Here is a 25,324-nt window from a genome sequence, read left to right as displayed (position 1 = left end):
CAAGGTGGGAGGATTGCTTGATCCCAGGAGTTCAAGGCCATTCTGGGCAACATAGTGAGACCCCCATCTCTACAAAAAGATTTTTAAAAATTAGCTAGGCATTAGGTGACTGGGGAGTCTCCTGAATTAACTACTCGGAAGGCTGAGGTGGGAGGATCTCTTGAGCCTACGTGGTTGAAGCTGCAGTGAGCCATGATCACACCACCACATTCCAACCTAGGTGACACAATGAGACCCTGTCTCAAAAAAAAAAAAAAAGATTCCCAGTTTCCCAGTTAGCCTCCTGTTCATCCACCACATGGTTGCTCTGTAATGTCCTGTACCGACTCTAATGGGTCTACATTCATTTGCATGTTAATACATGAAAAAACTCTGAAATAATATATAAGAAACTGTAAGCAGTTGTGATGGTGGAGGATGAAAGTAGGAAGTAGGCAAGTAGACACAAGGCTGGAAGGGAGACATTTCACCAGATTCCTTTTCCTACTTGGGGATTTTTTTTAGCCATGTTTATGTATTATCTTTTTTAAGAAAAGAAGTCCATGGGAATGAGGGAAATAAACCGCCTCCATTCCCCACACACTCGGTGCTGGACTGTCCTTCCTTTGCAGGACTGTCACCCTGTGGAGGGTGGGCTGGCTTTTCCTGGCCTTGCTGGACTCTCCCAGGACAGCTCAGGCATGCCCTCCTCCAGCTAGTGTTTCCTGAGCCCCTGGTCTCTAAGGGCCCATCTCTGCTCTAGAGCTCATCCCATGTTAAAATCATGGGATTACTTGTCTCTGTGCCCTACAAACCAGGGGTTCTTTGAGAGCAAGTCCAAGGCCTTTGTGGAATTTGTATTCCAGTGACTTGGGCTCAGCTGATTGAAGGAAAGTGGAGCAGTTTCTAGCAGTGATAGAGGTGGGAAAGGGGACCCCTGATTCTCTTTAGGATCCCCCCTATGGACAGGCAGTCACTGTGGGTGAGATCTGATTAGGAATATACACCAGGGCAGTGTCTGGGTGTCCAGGCCTCAGGCCCTCACCATTCCGCCAACCCTAATATGCTCTAGAGAGCCTCACAGACTCTGCTTTCAGCTACTAGTTCCAGATGTACACACCATTGTGGGTAGGAGGTGTGGCCCAGCTCACCAGTTCCCAAGGTGTGGCCCCTGGACTAGTAGCCTCAGCATCACCTGGAGACTTATGAGAAACACAGACTTGAGGCAGGGGGGCCCACTCCAGACCTACTGATATGGCTTGGCTGTGTCCCCCCCCAATCTCATCTTCAGTTGTAGCTCCTATAATTCCCAGGTGCTGTGGAAGGGACCCAGCGGGAGATAACTTAATCATGGGGCGGTTTCCCCAATGCTGTTCTCAAGGTAGCGAATACGTCTCATGAGATCTGAGGGTTTATAAGGGGTTTCCCTTTTGGCTTGGTTCGCATTCTCTCTTTGCGTGCCACCACATAAGACATGCCTTTCATCTATTACCATGATTGTGAAGCCTCCCCAGCCATATGGAACTGTAAGTCCATTAAACCTCTTTTTCTTTGTAAATTACCCAGTCTGGGTATATCTTTATCAGTAGTGTAAAAATGGGCTAATACACCTACTAAATCAGAAACCCTTGGGGATGAGATCAGCAATTGGGCTTTTAATTAGTCTTCTAATGCAGGCTCAAGCATGAGAATCACTGGCCTTTTAGTCCTAAAGCTCCCAAGGAGCTTTCTACTTACCCACAGCTAGAAGTAAGAGCAATTCATGCTCTAAGAACACCTTCCTTTGTAAACGTTTTCCCCCAGCACTTGCAAAGTCTTTACTTCCCCTGAGGACTGATCAGATGAGGAACTTAGTACATTCAGACTACTAAATGATTTGAAAAGAAAAATGTGGACTGTTTTCAGAGCTTTAATTGGTAAATCCTCATTTATAGATTATCTCTTGTCAAAATATGGAGAGCAGTATTTTGGTATTTTATGTATCTGGCTGGTGAAGGCCATGTACTCCCCAGCAATGCTGTCTCTCCCTTGATACCAGATGACTTTTTTTTTTCCCCAAGCTATTCCATGTATTGTTTCAGTTACCTTGAAGAGCATTTTGTGACTTCATGCTTTTCTAAATGTGTCTTCATGGTGGAGTTTGGGAACAAGCTCTTCCTTTTGAAAGAATTAAAGGATCATGTAGAATTTTTGAGAGGACACGGACTTCTGGTGATATGTGGAACACAGCCTAGAGAACAGGTGAAACCTCGCCTGAGACACTCACCCTCTTCTTATATGTCATCTGAACTCATTTATTGGTTCTAACAGGTTTTTTTTTTGGTGGCATCCTTATAATTTTCTATATACAGGATTATGTCATCTGCAGAGACAGTTTTACCTCCTTTTCAATTTGGATGCCTTTTATTTTTTTCTCTTTCCTAATTGCGCTGCCTGGGACATCCAGTCCTATGTTAAATAGATATTATAAGAGTGGGCATCCTTTTCTCATTCCTGATCTTAGAGGAAAAGTTCTCCATCTTTGACTGTTAAGTCTGATATTAGCTATGGGCTTGTCAAATATGATGTGGCCTTACTATGTTAAGGTGTATTCCATCCATACCTACTTTGTTGAGTGTTTGAATTTTTTAAAATGTTGGATTTTGTCAAATGGTTTCTATACATCTATGGAGATGATCAACTTATATGCCATCTGATTGTATTTATAGAAAAATCCTCTTAGGCTGTTTTTATTTTCTTTTAAAAAGTTTTATTTTTAATTGACAAATAGGTAGATATTTGTGGAGTGTGATGTTTTCATACATATATAAATTGTGGAACCATCAAATCACACTAATTAACATATCTATGACTTCAAATATTTATTATTTCTTTGTAGTGAGAACATTTAAAATCCATTCTTTTAGCTACTTAGAAATATACATTATTAGTAACTATAGTCACTATACTATGTAATAGGTCACCAGAACCTTATTCTATCATATAGTTCTTTTTTAACTACCAAAAAGCTGTTAGGCATGAGTGGGGGGGGTCACAATTCACCAGTATAGGGAAGAGTCTAAAGAACACTAGAGCTGACTGGGTGAGTTTACAAGAGAGGTACAAACACTTCTTCTGTCTCAATCCCAGGTGGGGAGCTGGTACCATCCCCCAGTTCAGTAGTTGGCATACTCTTTGCAGGCGAACTTGGGTACAGTCTGGCTGTTGCCTTTATTCTTGGTTTCAGAGATGCCACTTCAGTATTACATGTTTACAGGACTAGAGCCTGAAGGGGAGGTTTTATCCCACACACCATATTACATGAGGAATATCTTCATAAAGTGTTCAGACATTCTGTGTTTACACAGCACTCCACTGTCTGAAAGCACTGCCACATCCCACATCCATTTTCTGTTGAATTCTTAGAAAAACCCTTTGGAATGTTTAACTTGAACATAAGGAAATGGAGAACTTCGCCCAGGACTCCTGGCTCCTGTTGGATCTTGGTGCCATTTACTCAGATACCAACTTGTTTGTTTTACTTTCAACTGAGTAGTATCAGATCATCTCAAATGCCCTTTCTCATTCTCCAGCAGTCTTCTGGGACATTCCACCCACTGGCAAAGGCACAAAACCACGGAATTCAGACCAACAAGAGAATATAGAGGTTTTTTATCCAACTCTCACTTTAGAGATGCGGAAACAATGTCTACAGGAAGTGGCTGATTTGCCTAAGTTCACAGAGCTAGTTAGGGACGGCATTCAGACGCTAATGCTGGCTAGCCTCGAAGCTGCCATTTCAAAACTTATCACCACCCCAGACTCTATGCCACTGTTTCTTCTTATGACTGTTGATTTCCATTTTCTTTTTATTTATAGTTATTTCCTATTAATATAGATATGCATATTATTGGGAAAGGCAGTTGACTGATTGAGATTTTGAAGAAACACATCATCCGGTATCTCACCAGGATTTGGCAGGTTTCCCAAATGAGATTGGCTTTTGTGAGGATCTTCTAGGGTAGGAAATGAGATGCTATTCCCCGGGGAAGATGGACCTGCAGAGAAGGTGGCAAGTGGGCTCAGCATGTCATTGGGGAAGAGGATTGTCAGAAGTCGCTGTCCCTAACTAAAAATAAGAGCATAAACATAAGAAAGACAGTGCACCTTAACCTCAGGTTCAACACAGAGAGCTACAGGATCATTGATGATTTCACTGACAATCACAACAGATCCTGGGAGGGAGGGAGTCCAGGAAGGAGATATGCATGAGCAAATACCACCTTGCTATGAACCAAATTGCTTCAAAAGATATAGAAATCCCTGGGTTTGAAAACATCAGAGTTGGAAACACTTAGGTCAAGTACAGCACCCCTTCATCTTGTTCCTGATTTCTCTGTTGGCCTCCAGACTAATAGACTTCATCCGTGCCTTGGATGCACTAAATTGCCAACTCCCAGAGTGAGCCCATGCTAGCCTTCCCTGTTCCCAGTTAACTGGGATGGCATGAGCTAAGTTCTTGCGAACAAATGCCGAGAAAAGAAGATGGTTAATTGTTAATGAAAATATCCACAGACAGATGGTAGCACTGACCCTGACAGAGCAGTAGCCTTCAGAAAGAATGAAATGAGTTGTGGAACTTTCCCTCCCGTGTTCCAAGCAGTGGAGATGATGGCTTGGGGAATACCTGAAGAGAGGTGCACTTGCATAGTGAATAGGCTCTCAGGCAATGCTAATTGTTAGAATAGATATTTGCGTATGTGAATATGTTTAATGGAGATTCATAAACCTTTGTCTTTGACTTTAAATCTCATGTAGGTGAAGATAGTAGCAGCACCAGCTATAGAAACAAATCTGAAAATCAAACAGCCCAATTAAAATTCAGATTTAAAAAAAAAAACACACACACATTAAAACGAAACAAAATGAAATGAACTTTAAAGGACGAAAAGGATTCCGATCTGTTAAGGGCCCCAAATGACAGGTAATTCAGGGAAAATCCTATTAATTAAAAACCACTACTCTGTGAAATGGCTGCCATTACATTTGAAGGTAGTTAATGTGCCCGTTTGCAATACCTGTGGAAACTATAGATGAGCTTTGGAAGCAGTTGGCCATCTGTTAAGGGTAGGCTGCTATTTCTGCTTTCCAAGAAATTTTAGGCCTCAGAAATGCAGGCACCAGCTACAACATAAATTTATCACTTGATCAATTAAGAAAATAATACACACAGGAAAATTATGGTGATCAAATGTTAAAATTGTAAAGGTTGTATTGAATTACTCCCTTTTCTGAAAAGTACTGAGTTTACCTTCAAATGACACGGTTGGGTTCTGGAAAAGTTGTATACACCAGAGCTTCACAATTGTAAGGCGTTTAAAAATAGGTAAAAGGACAATGCTGATGTGATGATGTGAATGTCATGAGTGAGGGGAACCACCCCGGGAAGACAGTACACCTTCTGTGGATAGGTGCCTGCCACACAGTGGACACAGAAATAATTGAATGAGTCAGCAACGAGGGGTTTGGCCAGGCATGGTAGCCAGTGTCTGTAGTTTCGAATACTTGGGAGGTTGAGGTGGGAGGATTGCTTGAGCCTAGGAGTCCGAGGCTGCAGTGAGCTTTGATTGTGCCACTGCACTCCAGCCTAGATAACAGAGCAAGACCTTGTCTCTAAAACAAAACAAAACAACAATTGAGAGTTTGGATGCTGATTTCGCTGGTGGTGATGAGGCATGTTTCTATTCATTTTTCCCTTTCAGAAAGAAAAAGGTCCTCCAGGGTAGGAGGCGGCAAACTGCAAATGGGCTTGTTTATCTTTGGCTCCCTCTGTAGAGTTCTGAATCAAAGTCCCATTGTGTTCTTTCCTCCACAGAGCTCCTGCAAGACCCTCTTCCCCTGCATGAAAGTGTGAGCCAGTGCAGCTGGGGGATCAAAACCCTTGACACGCCTTGTTTGCGTGTGTCAGGAAGGGTGTTAAAACATGCCCAACAATCATTTTAAGAACAAGTTCCCAAGTAAAAGTGAGTGGAATCTCAGTCACTTAATAACACATTAAAAAAAAAATCTTGCTTATGTCCTTAAAGTGTCAAAATTCTCATGTACCTGATTCAGACTCTGTGGTTACCATGAGGTGCTAACGTGGAGTATTCCTGACAGTAGTTTGATAACTCTTCAGGTGTTAAGGCCATGAAGCCCAGGTCTGTCCTCACCTCAGGCTGCACCTCTGCTCTCTGGTCTCAATTCAAAAAGTTCAATTTTTTTTTTTTTTTTTTGAGACAGCGTCTCATGCCCAGGCTGGAGTGCAGTGGCGCAATCTCAGCTGACTGCAGCCTTGACCTCCAGGGCTTTTGAAAGTCACCACAACAGTCTTCCCACCTCAGCCTCCCTAATAGCTAGGTTTACAGGTGCACACCATCATGGCTGTCTAATTTTTATATTTTTTATAGAGACAGAAGTTTGCCATATTGCCCAGGCTAGTCTCAAACTCTTGGGCTCAAGTGATCTGCCAGCTCGGCCTCCCAAAGTGCTGGGATTACAGGAGCGAGCCAGTGTGCCCAGCTGAAAAGTTCAATTTTAGTATCTATTTTATTTCAACTTACCCATTGTCATCTGGCAGCACCCCTCCCCACCCTTGCTTAGAGGGACTCCTGGCCTCGCAGCCACTGGCTCCCAAGGCAGACCTCCCTGTGCAGTGGGACTGATGGGCACATAAACCATTCAGACCAGCGGAGAGCAGTTGAAGGCCAAAATATATTCCCCTCCACCATCTCTCAGGAACATCACCCTTTCTTTCAAAAAATGGCCTGAAAGTAGAGCATTAGGCATCATTACAAAGACATCTCAAAGTCTCTCGACTTCTTTATCCTCATGAGTTTCTTAAATGCTCAGAGGCCTATTTCCCTTCTAGGGAAAAGGGAATATTGGTAAAAATGAGCGTTGACTGGGGGCTCTTTGGTAGCAGGTCCCACGCTTAGCACTATCCAAGGATTGAGGAATAAGTTCTCCGGGAAGCGCTCTGAGGCAGGTCCCAGGGCCCTGGGCTAGATGAAAGGCAGAGCTAGCATTCCTCCTGGGCAGTGGGATCCTGGAGTCCCTGCTGTGACCACCGCAGTCTGCAGCCCCTAAAGCACCCATACCCCAACTTAGAGGAGTTGCTGCAGGGATTAACAAGTAACATCTAGAAAGCACTTAGCTGGGCTGGCACGGTCAGACATCGCTTCAACAATGAGAGCTGCTGCTATGAGTCGAGGGCTCCATCCCCTGGGGGGGATCTGAAGGGCTATGAAGAGGAGGGGCTGAGGGAACCGTGAAAAGGGTGGCCCTGGGTGGGGGCCCTATCAGCTGAGGTCGGCCTGGAGGAACCAAGAGTAGGGGTGTAGCCAGGGTGGTCCATGCAGATGGCCAGTCCTGGACTCAGCCCTCGGGGGACCCCTTAAAGCAGCAGGGTCTTTGCCTTCCCTTTAAAAAAAACAAAACACACAGTTTACAGCCATACCACCCTGAACGCGACCGATCTCGTCTGATCTCGGAAGCTAAGCAGGGTCAGTCCTGGTTAGTACTTGGATGGGAGACCGCCTGGGAATGCTGGGTGCTGTAGGCTTTTTTAAAAAAAATAAATAAATAAATAACACAGTAGGAGATCTCCACCTCTGCCCAGTCGCCTATCCAGCACTTAATTTGTATCTTCCTTTTACTCTTGGTTGAACACTTAGTTCGTTTGTTTATTGTTTGATATACCTATGCCAATCTGTTTCCTTTTGGAAATAGACAAATGATAAAAATGTTCCCCAGGGTTTGGGAATGGGTCTGGCACATGACCCCCATAGTGCCATTCGAGTGTTTGGTGACGGTGGCCATGCCTGCCATCTGCTGGCCACACACCAAGTATAGACAGTTCCTGTGATCCTATGGGTGTCACGCGTTTTCTCTTCTAACCATTGTTAGAAGAGAGTTTCATTGTTCAGCTATGAACTTCAGCCTCTCCTTGCGCCCTCTGAGAGGCCACCCGGATACGTTCAGCATTAAACATGGAGTTGTTTGTGAATGTTAAACTGGACTTGAAGATGCAGTGGTCACAGACAAGAATAAGCACCATGTATAGGGAGTTGAGCTGAGGGCCTGCTCATGACCATCAGAATAAAGCAGAGGGCTGCTGCTCTCAGACCTCAGGGAGCCTGGGTCTCCTTGGGTGTGCCTGTGTGCCTCTCGGGGCTGGGGTGCGGCATGGCCATGGTTGTCTGTCCCGAATCTGTGACTTTGTGTTTTGGGAGTAGCACCACCCAGGATTGCTCTGGGAATGTTGTATAAGGGTGTGATTTTGTGTTTCCATGGCCACCTTCTCAAATTTTGAGATATTCTGAAGTTTAACTAGATTTGAACTTCTCTTGAAGTCTCTCTTGAAGGCAGACTATTTTTACATGTGATTCGTTGTTTTTAGAACCTAGCCAGAAACACAATAAATTCATTTTTTTAATATAAGAGAGGTAAAGTCAGTGATAGAGTGATGATTATTCACAAAGCAAGGTTGATCCCCTACTGCTTTTCTTCTGGAAATGACGATGAGATAGATTAGTCTCATTACAGAAGCACAAATACTCAGCCCCAGAAGTGCACCTCACACGGGATGTTGGTACAAGGGACTCTGAGATTCAAACAGACACGTGTTTATGTGTGGGCACATTTAGCACATGTTTGAAATAAACAAACATGAGCTGCATTCTCTACCTTGAAAGACAGCCTCACACAGCATTTTGACTGTTTTGGTGACTTTCAGCCATGCCAGCCTCAGGTGGTGAGTTGCATAGCTACTTTGCTGCCAACCTAAGCTCTCTCACTTCGGGGTCTGTTGGGCTTTCCTGCTCTGGGAGATGGTGGCCTCCCAATCCATGCACACTATCGTCCATTTAAAGGTTAAATTTCCCAGCCACATAACTTCCATCTGACAGCAAAGGGGTTGTTAACCATGATTGTGTGAGTCCTGCTCACGCTTTCCACTCCCACCAGCAGGACCACCCACCCTTAAAAGACCCAGTGCTTGTTGGGCAGTCCTGGAGATTAAACCACACTGCAGTGGGGTACAGGAGTGGAGGGAAGGACACATCCCCTTCTCTGGCCTTTTTCGTTAGGAAGAAATCTGTGCCTTTGGGTAGAAAAATGGTCTTGGGCAAGGTGCCTCAGCCCAGCCAGCAAACTGGTATTGTGCTTCCTGCACAGTGCACTGTGCTGGTCACTGAGGACTCAAGGACAAAGGAAACACAGTCCCCTTCCCTAGACTACTCCCGAACAATGCTCTAATAAATCACAGAGAGGTCTCTTCTCTTTGAAGCAGAGCATGTATGTCTGGAGGGGAAAGAAATGAATGGTATGCTGGATGTGCAGAGGAATAGGGGGTGCCACTCTGCAGCCTCTGCTGACATGTTCATTTGTTCACTTGTGGTTTAAATAATACAAGAACGACATCTCTCGGCACTGGGAGATGAGCAGGAGCCTGTGAGGAAGAGATTTGATGTCCTGATGATAATGGCTCAAATGGTACCCCAAAAACTACTTAGAAGTTTCTTCATTGTGTTCTCTAGAACAAATAAAAGCATTTTTCTACTTGACAAAACTAGGGAGCATGTTCATTTTGTAGGCTCACAACAGAATCTAAAGCAGGATTTGACATTAGGATTGCCCTCTACAACTCGTCACTTCACAAGTAGGGAAATGGGGACAGGGTGTGTGAAGCGACTTGCACCAAATGCATAGACAGGTGAGGCAGAGCTGGGGCCATGCCTTATCCTGCCAGTTCTTTAGCCCCCAGTTCACCCCAAAAGTGACTGAAATGACTTCTACCAGTGTTCAGAGCATATATCAGTGACAGGCCTATAACCGGCTTTTAAAGGACACTGGGTACATTTTAGGGGACAGCCTTTGGAAGCGCTTCAATGAGGCCTTTGAGCACAAGGGCTTGGCGGCCTCCACACTGATGTATGGAGCCCCAGGGTCCCTCAGAAGCGGGCTCTCCCCTGCTTGCTGGCAGAGCGGCTCTGAGCGGAGAGCACGCTTTTATACAGTGCACTTCTGAGTAAGATTTCTTTTGAAATGAATTAATCTGAAAACTACTATTCTATAAAGAAACAATTCAGCCGTGCTGAAAAGAATACGGTACTATCATCACGAATAACAGAGTCTGAAGTTGTGTTTCTTTTTTTCACTTTTAACGTGCTTCCCCACTGTCTCCTGAGGATGAATGGGGGGACCTGAGCGGGCTGGGGAATCACCTTCACAGGCTTTTCAGAAAGCACTCTCCTGCTTTGTTTTCCCCACTCGGTAGGCTTTGGGGGACAATGTCTTTTCCAGCTCTTTGAATGATGGCCTGAGTTTATGGTTTTATGGCTCTTGTTCTCACCTCTCTTTTCCATGTAAGCCCCCAGGGCAGGTGTGGGGACACAGCCCAGCACTGGGAGCATGGAAAACACTAAACAAGTAATTGTGGAATGCAAACTGCCCAAGGAAAAGCCCCTATGTATTTTGGGAGGGAAAAAGCATCTTCTTTTTTATTGCTATTTTTGGAGTACTTGTGATATTTTTATACAGGTTTTCAAGGTATAATGATCAAATCAAGGTAACTAGGATATTCATCACCTCAAATATGTATCCTTTTTTCTTGTTGGGAACATTCCAGTTCTTCTCTTGTAGCTATTTTGAAATATACATTATTGGTAAGTGTTATTTCCCTACTAACGCAGCATCCTCTGAAAGCTGCCCGTCTTAGCTGATGACTTCTATGAGGGTTAATTTTTATGAAGGGACTGTCTGCTGTTTCCTAAGTGCACCAGAGGAAAAGTGCATAAGAAGGAAAGAAAAAAATGAGGAAATCAAACACACTTTTACTCCTGAAATGTTGCTCTAATAAAGGTGATTTTTTTTTTTTTGGGTACAGAATTATTCTGAATTTACTGACTATCTGCACCTCTTTTCTCCTTCTTTCAGAATGCTGGAAGATGACCTTAAGCTAAGCAGTGATGAAGAGGAGAATGAACAGGTAAGATTCTCGTTTATGTCACCATCCTTTGGAGATAGCATTGACAATAGTGACCTGGTGGACTGTGCTGAGTGTTAACTGAGCTGAGTGGTGGCGCTCCAGGCTGCTGGTCTTTTGTCTGCCAAGTGTGAGCTTCTATATAGTTGGGCCAGTATGTCAGAACAGCTACCCATAATTTCCCTTACACCTTGAATTCTGTAATTTTTATGATGTTGAGACCAACAATGGATATTACAAGGAAGCTAAGATCAGGCTTCCCTCAGAAATAGACACAGCGCCCCCCCCTCCTTTTTTCTCTCTTGTATTTATTTGTGTGTGTGTGAAGCTAATTGGCATTCTGGAGATCAGACATATGACCTTAACCTCATCAGCATGCAACAAGCAATCTGTAACATTAAATATTGAGAAGTCTTAATATAGATATTATTAACATTGAGAAAGGAGCACATGTAGAGCAGTGAGCCAAAATGATGAATAAAAAATAATCATGGTCCGTATAGGCTGTTTGTCTTCAATGATAAATGTGCTTGAAATATTCTCCCCTGGTGTTGATTTATCAGCTCAAGACATCAGTTAGGGGTTATAAATACTCTTCTGATCAGTCAGTTAAGGTGAAAAAATCTCCACTTAACATTCATCACATTCACTTCTGCATTTCAAGAAATGTTTGTATTTCAAAGCAAGTTTTAAAACACTAAAGACAGATTTTTTTCTATACTTCTCTTTTCTTTTTCTCATCCTGTATGTTGTATTTTGTCTAGTTTAGATACATATGATGGGTAGAAAGATAATTCAGAGACTTTTTTTAACAAGTCATTTTTGTATGCGATACAAAATACTAAAGCTATTCTATTGGTTTCGGAATAGTGAACTTAACGGAAAGGTATCATGAGATGCTTTGCAGATGATTTGCGTCCAGACATGCAAATACAAATAAGGTACATAGAAAATAAGCAGAGGTTAAATAAAAGTCAAAGGAGAATTTCGAGGAAGAGTATCTGAGCAGAGCATGGCTATGAAGTCACAAAGGGGGTTGCTCATCTCTTGAGAGAAACTGAGGCATCAAGACGGGAGAAGAGCTTGAGGAGTCTGGAAACCAGATTGGCAAGCAGAGAATACCCAGTGCAAGAAGGTTAACTGGGCAAAGAAGGCCACTTGGGCTTTGAGTTTTTTAGATCTTTGGTTTGTTTCCAGGAGTACCTACCAGGGCAGCCAGATATCTGCAAAACAGCAATCTTAGCAGGAATGTAGAATGGCTTCACTCCTAATTTTGGCTTCTTATCTGTGTGATGATAAGCAAATGATTTCATCCCTTTGTGTTTTTTCTCATTAAGTGGCTTGGATACATAGATTATGGATTAAGTCATATCAAACATGTAAATTGTGTATGCTTTTTATTAGAAAAGGGGCTCACAGAATATTTCAATCTGCAAACCTTTTTAAATTTGGAAATAATTTTCTGAGCTATTTCCAGGAAGTGTTTCCAATGAAAACTCAGTTTTAGTAAGCATTAGTAAGGATGTGCTGTACATGTTCTCGAAGACAGTACGAGCTTTTAGTTGACTCATTTGGCTTTTTAAGCTACTCTCTTCCATTCTGTACTTACGGATAATATTGTGTCATGAATGTACAGGTCAGATCCCTTATTCTTGCATTTAATTCCTATATGAGTACACCTTCCTATTTCTACAATAAAAGGAACTGACAGAATGAATATTATACAGTAATCCCTTTTTCCTAATTAAGACTCCAGACAGTGGTTTTGCATATGATAGTTTAAGTTATTGCTTCAGCAGTGATTGCATTAAGTCGTCCTGCTTTGGCCTATAATTATAAGCTGGGCTAATTACAAGATTGTAATTCCCATACTTTTAAACAAGACTAATGATATGGTATTTTTCTCTCTTCAAGACCAAACTATACTTTATCCCTGAGAAAGTGTAGCCTGTGCACCCACACACACAACACTCACACACACTCATTCCCTGGCATTCTGAGATAATTGAACATTTAACATAAATGATTTTTCTAGATGGAATCAGAGTTTGTACCTTAAACCCAAAATCTTTTAAGAATCCCTTGCCTCGATAAACAGAGTACAGTGTACGAAAATCCTTAACCTTTTCTGACATTATATCTGGCTGTCTTTGCTAATATTGGTTCAATCAGCCCATGTGCCACTGGCATAAAGAGGTGTCTATGAGAGCTTCAGATTGCTATACCTGCCTGCCCTTCCTCAGATCACCTCAGACTCTGTGCTTTTGAACAATCCTATCTGAGGCTTCCTTTTCTCCTCATTGCCTTTGCGCTCTTAAGGATTAAGAGACAGTCTAGTTTAGTGGTTAAGAGCACAGCAGCCCCACTCCAGGGGTTCAAATCCCCACTCCACTACTTACTGGTTCTGCAACCTTGGCATAGCCTCTGAACTGCTGTCTGCTTCAGTGTCTCTGTAAAATTGGAACACACACACACACACACACACACACACACACACACACACACACATTTTGAGACAGAGGGTCATTCTTGTCGTCCAGGCTGTAGTGCAGTGGCACAATCTTGGCTCACTGCAACCTTCGCCTCCCGGGTTCAAGCAGTTCTCCTGCCTCAGCCTCCTGAGTATCTGGGATTACAGGCGCCCACCACACACCCAGCTTATTTTTGTGATTTTAGTAGAGACGGGTTTCACAATGTTAGCCAGACTGGTCTCAAACTTCTGATCTCAGACAAACCACCTGCCTTGGCCTCCCAAAGTGCTGTGATTACAGACGTGGGCCACTGCGCCTGTAATTTTTTTTATATTATTTATAAAAATGATGAAAGTCTTTAAAAATGATTACAGAGATATATATATATATATCTGATGTAACCAATACCCAGATGAAAATACAGACAAGACCAGCCTCCCAGGTACCTCCGTGCTCCCACCAGTCACCACTGCAGAAGAGTAACCACTTACCTGTTTTCTAACACCATAGAGTAATTTTGCTTATTTTTGCACTTTATATCAATGGAATTACTCATCATGTACTTTTTTGTGTCTGGCTTCTTTTGTTCAACATTGCTTAGGAGATTCACCCATGCTGTTACCTGTAATTGAAGTTTGTTCATTTTCATTGTGCATGTATGCCGTAATTTACTTACTCATTCCACTGCTAATGAGCATGTGGATATTTTGGTAGGGATGACGGGGAGGGTAGAATAGTGTGCTCTTATTAGCATCCTTGTACAGGTCTTTTCATCCTTGTATATGTCTTTTGTTGAGCACATGAGAACATTCTTGTTGCGTCTATGCCCGGAAGTATAAATGCTGAGCAGTAAGGTATGTTCATGTTCAACTTCAGTAAATTATCTAAAACCATTTTCCAAAACGGTTGTTCCAATCAACACTCCCACCAGCAGTGTAAGAGAATTTCAGTTGCTCTACATTCTCACCACCCATTTGTCTTTTTAATGTTCGTAAGAAATATTGGTTGGAAGTTTTCTGTTTTGTGCTGTCTTTGCCTAGTTTTGATCAGGTTAATACTGACCGTATAAAATAAATGGAGAAAGATCTGCCTTTTTCTCAAAAAGATGTTAATTATTTAGAAGAATCTCCAGTGAAACCATATGGGCATGGACATCTTTAAACTTAAAAATTACATATCCTGGCCAGCCGTGGAGACTCACACCTGTAATCCCAACACTTTGGGAGGCTGAGGAGGGCAGATCACAAGATTAGGAGTTCAAGACCAGCCTGACCAACATGGTGAAACCCCATCTCTACTAAGAATACAAAAATTATTTGTGCATGGTGGTGTAAGCCTGTAATCCCAGCTTCTCAGGAGGCTGAGACAGGAAAATTCCTTGAACCCAAGAGGCAGAAATTGCAGTGAAACATGATCAAGCTGCTATACTCCAGCCTGGGTAAGAGAGCAAGAGTCCATTTCCGGGGGGAAGAAATCTATTTTCTTAATTGTTATAGAGTTTCTCAGATTATCTGACAGTCATAGGGCTATTCAATTATCTGTTTCATACTGGTTATGTTGTGTTACTGTGTTCTTCAGTAGTAAGTCTGTCCATGTCACTTAAATTGTCATGTTTATGCCTATAGGGTTGTTTGTAGTATTCCCTTATTATCCTTTTGATGACTGCAGGGTCTGTAGTGTCAGCCCCCATTTCATTACTAATGCTCATCATTTGTCTTCTTTCTTTTTATTTATCAGTCTTGCTAGAGGTTTATTAACTGTATTTATCTTTTGAAAGAACTAGCGTGTTGTTTCATTAGTATTAACTATTTGGTTTTTCTGTTCCAATTTCACTGATTTCTTATCTTTATTTCCCTCCTCTTGCTTGCTTTGGGTACATTTTTGCTGTTTTCCTAGTTTCTTGAGGGAGATTAGATTATTGATTTGAGATTTGTTCTTTTTTATGATGTAATAAGCATTTAGTGCTTTACATTTGACTCTCAGCAGTGCTATAAACTTTATCACACAAATTTTGATGTGTTGTATTTCATCATCATTCAGTTCAATGAGACTTCTTTGACTTATGGATTATTTAGAAGTGTGTTATTTAATTTCTAAGTGCTCAGATATCTCCTTTAATCTTAACTTTTATTGGTTTCTAGTTTGGTTCCTTTATGGTCAGAGAACATATTCAGTATGATTTCAATTCTTACACATTTGTTGAGTATTTTTTATGACCCAAGATATTGTTTGTATTGGTATATGTTTTATAGGCACTTAAAAGAATGTGTTTTCTTTGGTTGTTGGGTAGAGTGTTCTGTTAATATCAATTATATTTATCTTGTTAGATGTTCTTTTGTATCTTTTCTGGACTTTCTGTCTAATCACTCTATCCAGTGTTGAGAGAGAGGTGTTGAAGTCTCTGGCTATCATTGTGGATTTATTTCTTCTATTCTGTCAGATTGTTTTCACATATTTTGCAGCTCTGTTAGTTGGTATATGTACATTTAGGATTGCTATATTTTGTTAAATTGACCCTTCTATTATTATGTATGTTCCACTCTGTCTCTGGTCATTTTCTTTTCTCTGAGATCTACTTTTTCTGATATCAATGTCACTACTCCTAATTTCTTTTGATTAATGCTTATATAATATATCTTTTTTCCATTCTTTAACTTTCAGCTTACCAATATTTTTATATTTGAAATGAGTTTCTTATATACAGCATATCTTAATAGTTGTCATATTTGTATTCACTTTGCCAATTTCTGTCTTTTAATTGATGCATTTAGACCATTTACATTTAATGTAATTATTGACTTATTAAAGCGTAAGTCTACCACTTTATTTCTTTGTTTCATCCTGTTTTTAATTTTCTTTGTCCTGCCTTTCTATGTATTCCTTAAACCTTTTGAATTCTATTTTGATTTGTCCGTAACATTATTGTGTGTATCTCTTTGTATAGCTTTTTTAGTGGCTATTCTAGGTATTACACTATATATACAGAACTTGTAACCGTTCACGGGTGCTGTCGTTTTGCAAGTTTTCTCCCTTAATATTCTATAATCACCTTGTTACAGAATTTATAATAGTATATAATACAAGTGTAGCTTTTTATCTTCCCAGCTTCATGAGTAAACAACCTGAATCTCAGTGTGTACCTTATTTATCTTTATTTCCCTGCCTCATACAGTGACTGACTGGCTTCTAGCAGAGAAACCTAATCTTCTCAATACCACATTAACACTACCACTTCCATCTTCACTCATCCTCCCTCTGCCCTCCTGTTGCAAGAGGACACTGCCCCACTCCTATCCAAAGTTCATTCATTTCCTCAGAGCTAGTTAGAGACTTATTCTTTTGATCTAATTATGCCACCATCTCTTTACCAGAAATGCTCCTCATTGGGTCTGCATGACCTCCACAGAACCAATTGTACTGGGCTCCTTTCAGCCCCATGTCTTACTAGAAGACTTACAGCATTGAACACTGTTCATCACCCACTTCTCTGTAAGAGTCTAACAGCACACTCTCCTGGTTTGGGTCCTGCCCCTCCTGCTTCTCTTCTCAGGCTCTTTTGCTGACTCTGATTTTCTGCCCAATATTGGAGTCTTTCCGTGTTTATTCCTGACTTTTCTCCTCCATGTCTGCTCTCTGGGTGATCTCATCCATTCCTACCTATGGCCTTCAATTTTTATATACCGACAATTTCTAAAGTTATATTCTCAGCTCAGAACTCTCTTCTGAACTGCAAATCTACTTGACTTTTCCACTTGGATTTTTCACAAACATTTCAAATTCAGTCTGTGCCCAGCTGGGCTTCTGGCCTTTGCCACCGCTCTACCAGACACACAGGTATGTTCCTCTTGCTATTGTTCCCATTTCCAAAACTAGCACTGCCAGATGCCCAGCTGTTCAAGCCTAGAAACTTCAGACTCATCCTTGCTGATTCCCTGTTCCTCATTCAGATATTCCCTTCATCTCTAAGTCCTATAAACTCAGCCTCCAAAATTAAATATTGGTCCATCTACCTCTTTCCATCCCAGCTAGTCTAAACCAGTCTGGTATAAATTATCATATTTCTGTTCCCTGTCCTCTGTAATACAGCTTCCCCTCAGTGATCTTTTAAAAATCATGTCAACCAATTCCTTGGTCTAGAGACTTAAATAGGTTTCCGATCCCACCTGGGATCAAATTCGGAGCCCTCAGCATGGCTGACACCACCCTGTACCATCTGGTTTGTCTACATCTCCTCTGCACACTGAGCTCATTTGCAGCCCTCTAGCAGCCCAGCCCTTCTCTCAGCTCCTCCAGGAAGCTAAGCTCAGCTGCCTCAGGGCCTTCATAGGCTTCTACTCCCTCATTTATGCCTTACTAACACCTACTCATGTTGGAGGTGCAGCATAACTTTCACTTCCTCAGGGAGACCTCCCTCTTACCCAATGAACTCCCAGTTAGTCCTTCTCACGGTATCCTTCATCTTTTTACCTAAATCTCATCACAATTTTAGTTATATGTTATGTTTACTTTTTCTAACATCTGTCTATACCAGCTAAACTGGAATTTCCCTGAGGGCAGGGACTGTGTCTGACACAGCAGAGCTGCTAAATGTTTGTTGAATAAATGCATGGATAAATGCACAGTGATGCCTTCAATTGAGAGTGTTTCCCACTGTCCATTGTACAGTATCAAAGATGAAAAGATGACCTTTGCTCTGCCTTTGTTTCTTTTCCTGAGCACTATGATTTTTCAAATTAGTTCTATCCAAACATTGAAAGTATTGACAGAGATGACAAAAATATAAGACCCGAGATCTTAAAGTGGCAATAGATTAATACACAAATAACCTATTGGAGAAGAAAAGCATTTATCCCATCTCCATGGAAATGTCTACAGCCACTTCTTAAACATGGTTACATCAAGCCATATTGAAGTCACAAGTTTTCATAAGTATCTCGAACAGAAGCCTTCAAAACAAAGAGACTGAATTTCTCCACAGCCTTCCCTTTCAAGGAAAACCCAGTTTTGGCTGTAGCCTATAGTGCTGGAGTTGTGACTGGGTTTCCTTAGAAAGTTTACAGATATAAATGAAATGGAAGCATAACTTTATGGTTGCACCTATGGTCTTCATACTGGATGAGGTTCCAACTGGAAATAGCACAAAAGATTTGAGCATCAGTTTTCTTGTTTATCTGGGTAAATGAAAGATACGCGATACCTGGAGTAGTTTGTTTGATCTCCTTTCTGTAACTATTGGTTTTAACAATTCCAAAGGCCAATATTTCCATGAAATAATGTAAAGGAATTAGAAGACTTAAGACAAAATTATTTCTGAGGACACTAAGTACCAAAATAATAATAATAATAATAATAATAATAATAGATTAGGAAGGGAGTGATGAATTATACTGCATGCCTTCCCATTGGCAAAAAGATGAGCTCAGCCTCACAAGTCAAGGTAAGCTTGGGAGGTTGGACACAAGCAAATATGTAGGTGGCATTACTATAGCTAAGGCATGCGGAGAGGGACACATGATTAAGACTTTCAGCAAGGAACAGCTGTGATAGTGTCAACTGCAGACAAGTGTTTCAGAGATGACAAATGCATAGCTTAGGGAAAGGAAGGAACCAGGGATCTAAATTGAATGGCTGTGTACACGCCTGCAGCTTCCAGTAATTACGTTATCCAAACATATTGGGCAGTCTTTTCATTTTAACTATGTAGCCACATTTTTCTCTTTAAATGAGCATGGTTTATCCACTTCAACTGACGATTTTAATTTTACAGGCAACAATCATTGGATCTAATCTGTACAGGGAAATTTCCCCATTGGCGTTAATTTACTTCTTGCACAATGAAAAGTTACCTTTTAATCCCCAATCAATATTTGGAGAGCATGCAATTAATTTAATAGATATCTAGATCATTAACATAAATCTGCAAATTAAAGAGCTAATTATTTTCTTATTTATAATGCACAGAGTAATAATCGTGTCTCTTAGAAAGAATCTAAAGCCTCACTGCATCAAGTTATCAAGATTGTAGGTTAGGTTGCCCTGAGTGCCACGTTGCAGTTCCTATTGCTGTTTGTCTCCTTTGGTTTCTTATGGACCAGCACAAGAAACATTCCCATCTCAAGTCTGTGCTCTTTACCATGGAGATCACTGGATGACTCACATCAGTTTTGGGTGTACTATTAAAAACAGATTCCCAATTGTAATGGAAGCTCTTCATTTTTTCCCTTGTTTCTTTTTAATATGACAATTGCATAATACAAAGCAGAGCTTTTAAAAAGAATGAAGGCATTGACAGTACATGTCAATCAGTGACTAGATGAATTAGCTGAATGATACATAGACATGGAATAAAAACATAGGAGGTTTTTTGCAGCCCAGCTCGACTTCCTTAGGTACATTTTTCTTCTCAGGGTCAGCTTGGTTGATCCTGAAGTTCTTGGCCTGTGAAAATTTATTACCCACAGAGTCAATCTGCATTCAGGCAGCCAAGTCTGAATAAATAGAGTCATTGTACTTGTCTGGGATTTGTGGCCAGAGTTCATCCAGTCAGCGTGACATTCACATCCCAGGAGATGCATAAAAGCCAACACCCTGGTATGTGCTCTTGAATCCTGCCAAAATTGTGTAGAATTATATAAACAGGAGTTGAAGCAGTAATCAGGACCAGGTTTCAGGGGCAAGGCTCCAAAATCAAGTTTCTCCTACATTAGAAATGAACTGTATTGTCAATGTTATTTGTAGGCAAACAAGAGCTAGTCAGTTTTTACAAAAAAAAACTGAGCATAGTCTCAAATACCTACTAAATACCAAACATCATATAAGATGCTGGCTTGTTGGTCTCGATGAATTGCACATTAGTAATATTCATTATGATAATCACAGATATTTTAAGTAAATTTTCAGTGCCAGAAAATGCCTTACCCTAATGGACCATACAGAAAGTATGTATTACATATAGTAAACCTCATAGCAACATAGAAAAAAAGAGTACTGTATGTTTGTTTGTCTTTTTAGTCTTGCATTTTATGTTGTACGTGAGCTAAATACCCAATCTGTTCATAATAACTAATTGGTTTCTTATTAATATGGAAATAGAACAGTAACTTTAATTGAAAACAAAACTGCCTATCAGACCTTTTTCACATCCATATATGAAGTAATCATATGTTTGAACCTCCAGTTATAATCAGTGAAACTCAGATATTTAGGAGAAAGATTGGTTGGTTTGTTTAACCATCCTAAAGCTTTTAGTTAAGTAATTGTATTTTTTTTTTGAGACAGAGTCTCGCTCTGTCACCAGGCCAGAGTGCAGTGGTGCGATGTCGGCTCACTGTAACCTCTGCCTCCCGGGCTCAAACAATTTTCTTGTCTCAGCCTCCTGAGTAGCTGGAATTACAGGCGCGCACCACCACGCCGAACTAATTTTTGTATTTTTAATAGAGATGGGATTTCACCATGTTGGCCAGGATGGTCTCAATCTCTTGACCTCATGATCTACCCACCTTGGTCTCCCAAAATGCTGAGATAAGGCAGGAGCTACCATACCAGGCCAGTAATCATATTTTATAAATAAAATTTTACTGTCACCAGAAGCAAACACAAAAGTATTTTATCATGCCACTCTTTATAAACAGTTGCAAAAAGCCCAAGCATAGGTAGAAATACACAAAAATGCAATTGCTTTTTTCATGTTTATGGACTATAATTTCCAAATTTGAAATGGTCAGCCAACATAAATATCACTGAACACAAAGGCTCACAACCCTGTTTCCTAAAATATTTTCTCATTCAATCTCCTCTGGAGACTCAATGGATATTTATGTAGATTTAGTTGTGTCCCACCCTCTTGGGACATGGATATGCCTAATTTCAGCCTGAGTACCCTGAATGGAAGTCTGGAAAATTAGAAAATTGTATAAAAATCAAAACATGATCCATCGAATTTGGGCAAACATACAATTAACACAAAAATGGGAAACCATTGCCTTTGTTATACTGAAGAATTCCTAAAAGGATCTACATTTTTGAAAGTAAGCCAAGTTTTTGTTAATGGTGGATATCAGTACCACCAACACAGACACTCTATTCAGAAGCCAGGAGAGGAGCTAGGCATCATTAGTTGATAGGCATGCTTTTCTCAAACACAGCTGCCAGCAGGGTTGCTGGTTGGCAGAGGAAGTGGAATTCTCTCTCCAGGGTATGTTCCTATTTAACTCAGAGGAATAATTCCTTGTCCCATGACTTCAGTGGTTTTTTCTTCCATAGGTTTTTAGGAAACGAAACCATACAAGAGATGTTATTCCTTAGAGTATATACTATCCCTCATATCCAGGCATGGGCCATGTCGTATCGTAACGGATTTCCCTACAGTTACTCAGGTGTTTGGTCCAGATATATAATTATGAAGTTTAGATTTTGTTTTTGTTTCTCCAAAGCTTCTCCAGGTAGGGCTGGTTATCTCATAAGCCCAGCTATTCTCAGGAGATTCTCTTAGCCTGTTGTTTCTACACGGAGAAAAATCATGTATGATCATTCAAGGTCCCTTGGCACTTCCCAGTTCCATGCCCACCAGATCTGCAGCCAATGGGTTGTGTTCATTGAAACAAGACCATCTTGAAGAAACAGACCAGATAGTGGCTAGAAAGTTAGGCCCCAGATTTGGTCATCTACACTAGAAAACCCTGCACACAAGGATTCCAGTAGAGAGATCTCATTCTCTAGAGAGATCTGATTCGTATTATTTCTCTAGGTACCTGTTCTTTCAACCTGGATTTCTTCTTAAAGTTCAAGGTATTTCAAAGAAGAGTGTGTGATTATTATATACTACATGTGAAAGCACTTTCACATATAAATCATAAAGCACTGTTCACTTGAGAGGTGAAAATCCTAATACAATAATAACACACTTAGAATTAGTTCAGTTGTATAATTGGTTTGCAAAGTGCAGTTACAAGAATCTTTCCTAATCATTACAAACCTATTTTTACCTTCAAATATTGCTATTTTGCCTGAGGAAAAAAAAGGTTTAAATGAAATGTAAAGCCAGACTTAGATTTAAGTTCTTCAAGCTTGCATTTTTAACAAATTTAAGTTCTTTAAGGTTGCATTTTTAACAAAATTAACAAAACGTTTTGTGTAATTTTCATCTGGTCTTCCTGCAAAAACAAAGTAACATTTGTATTTCACAATTTAGGCCCTAGTTGCTTTCATAATACTCAACCACCTGCCAAGGCCAGTGGAAAGTGGACAGAACTCCACCAAAGCATCATATTGAGATAGCATAAGGACTTTTTAAAGGTCCAAAATGTGTTGGCAAACTCAACAAAATAGCAAATGACTAATCCCAGTATCCACCTGCTGAGCCAAAGATGAAAGCCATTAATGGGCATCACCATCTTGGCCTTGCTCAAGGTCTGGCTTGCATTGAAATTGCCCTGTGAGATGAGTTCCGGGAACATGTGAATGACCAAAGCCCAGACAAGCAGGCCACAGAATCATGATGGAGCCTACATCTGGTGAAGGGGTTGGACCACAAAACAGGGTTTCTGCGCACACAGGTCTTTCTGTGCTAGGACACTTGATCCATTTTCCAAGCAGAACCTAAATACTCTAGGCTGTGATGAGGAGCTACATCAGTATCACCTTGATGCAAAGCTTCAGCAGTGTGCATACGATCACCCCATAGTCCAGTCACTCTGACGTGTCATCTCTTCTGCATTAAATCCCAACCAAGGCTGGAACCAAGGCTGGAACTATCTGGAAAGACAAGTCAACTGGCACTTTTAGAACTTAGCACTTATTACTAGTGACTTACTTTCTATTTTTTGCCCTAAAATTGTGTGTCACAGACCTCTAGAAAAGATCTCATTCTAGTGAGATCTGGAAGTCAAAGCAGCTATCCAGAAGGTAAATCACCTCCTCACTTTGACCAGCATCAACATCTGCACTCCACATTTCAGCTTCCATTCCTAAGAACCAGGAATTTAAATGTATATACTACCTGCATTGTATCTCCTCGCAGCTCAGCCAGCGTTGGGTCTGATGGCTACTCTTGTTTGTTTGCTGGCACTTTGAAATTGTAGCTAGATAAACAGGCACGTGTATGTGTATGCACACATCCAGAAGGCACAATGGCCTTGCCAAAACTCAATCCCAGAAACTGTTCCAGCCACCTGATTCTGAGAACAGGCAGCTGAGCATGGATCTTCCAACTGCATCAGTAGGTTTACCTGCTGTGCCAGGTGAATCTTCAGTGATGTTTGCTCCTACCCAGACCTAACCCAGACAGGTATTCCTTTAGATAGTTCTGTTATGCTGAGCCCTGCAGGTGCAAAGAAGAATTCTTCCCGAGATTTTGACAAGTGTTGAGATCAGCAATAAAGATATAACCCTCTTGAGAAAGAGAAATTAGTCTCAGAAATCTGAAGTCCTCCTATCTCTTTTGCCAACACTTGTCTAAGTGGTGACTCCTATGGTTCCCCTTCAGTGGCATCCCCAGATAAAGGTTTCCCCAGTGTCTGTTAGCATCCACCCAGTGTTCGAGCAGTCCTCTTCTCACTGAGACCGCCACGATTCCGAATTCACCTAATCCCCATTGCTTTCAGCCTCCAGCCACAGGAGTCCACAACGAGGCCAAGGCAGAACGGGGCTGCCTCACTGGCCTGGTTCCTTTATTTGCTGGCTCTGAAACCATGGGCAAGCTAATCTTCCTGGACCTCTGCTTCAGTATCTTAAATGCTCTGGGACAAACATATCAAAGTAGGTTAATATAAAATATTTTACATGAATATAAACAAACATTAGTATAAAATTATGAAAGCAAGCCCAGTCAACATGGTGAAACCCCCTCTCTACCAAAAAACAATTACAAAAGTTAGCGGGGTGTGGTGGCAGGCACCTGTAATCACAGCTATTCAGGAGGCTGAGGCAGAAGAATTGCTTGAACCTGGGAGGCAGTCATAGTTAGCCAAGATCATGCCATTGCACCCCAGCCTGTGTGACAAAAGCAAAATTCTGTCTCTAAAATAAAATAAAATTATGAAAACAGACATTTAAACATCCTCCTTCTCCCTTCCTCCTCAACTCCTTTCTCCTCCCTTCAGGAGTGTTCTTTATTTGCATCGCTGAAACTTTTTTTTTTCAACGCTTATTTAAGTAAGAGAAGAAAAGAGCACAGGAAGAAGTCAGGAAAGTTGATTTAATAAGAAAAGGCAGGGAGCTGTCTATGGAAGAAGAGATCTAGAAGACAGGGAAGAGGAGGAAGAGGTGAAAATGGTGCTCTGGAGTTTTAGGAGAGAGGATGAGGGGAAGGGGAAGGAGACTTCTGCCTCCTCTCTGAAAAGGAGAGGAAATTGGACAGCTGCCACAGAGTGTGGAACTTAGAAAAGGCATAGTGCGGGCTGGGCCCAGTGGCTTATGCCTGTAATCCCAGCAGTTTGGGAGGCCGAGGCAGGTGGATCACTTGAGGTCAGGAGTTCGAGACCAGTCTGGCCAACAAGGCGAAACCCCACCACTAAAAAAAATTCAAAAATTAGCCAGGAGTGGTGGCGGGTGCCTGTAAGCCCAGCTACTCAGGAGGCTGAGGCAGAAGAATTGCTTGAACCTGGGAGGTAGAGGTTGCAGTGAGCTGAGATTGCACCACTGCTCTCCAACATGGGTAACAGCAGGGAGAGTCCATCTCTAAATAAATGAATAAATAAAGGCAGAGAGTACAGAAGATTCAGAGGGAGTTTTATGATATATTACACAGTCCGTTTCTTCCTTGGCCTTCTCTTGTCAAGAGACATTGATATTTATGTTCTTTATCCAGACTTCTTTCTTTCTGATGTAACATTTTTGGACTGGCCCTGAAACAGCCCTAATTTATTTGGGT

General features: G+C 41.3%; 1 protein-coding gene and 1 pseudogene across 13 annotated transcripts in view; both read left to right on the top strand.

The window, feature by feature from the left end:
• The window catches only part of AFF3 (ALF transcription elongation factor 3), a 566,569-nt gene that overhangs the window by 427,435 nt on the left and 113,810 nt on the right, over window positions 1-25,324 (top strand). For all 13 annotated transcript variants that reach the window (XM_078348797.1, XM_078348798.1, XM_035271750.3 and 10 more), the window contains one exon: window positions 10,936-10,987. In XM_078348797.1, coding sequence (XP_078204923.1) covers window positions 10,936-10,987 — 52 coding nt within the window. The remainder of the gene's footprint in view (window positions 1-10,935; window positions 10,988-25,324) is intronic.
• LOC118147653 (5S ribosomal RNA) lies at window positions 7,443-7,561 on the top strand (annotated as a pseudogene).

The sequence above is a fragment of the Callithrix jacchus genome, chromosome 14, assembly GCF_049354715.1.
Source record: "Callithrix jacchus isolate 240 chromosome 14, calJac240_pri, whole genome shotgun sequence".
NCBI lineage: Eukaryota > Metazoa > Chordata > Mammalia > Primates > Cebidae > Callithrix > Callithrix jacchus.
The sequence above is the reverse complement of the archived record's forward strand: the minus strand, read 5'-3'. Positions and strand labels throughout refer to the sequence as shown.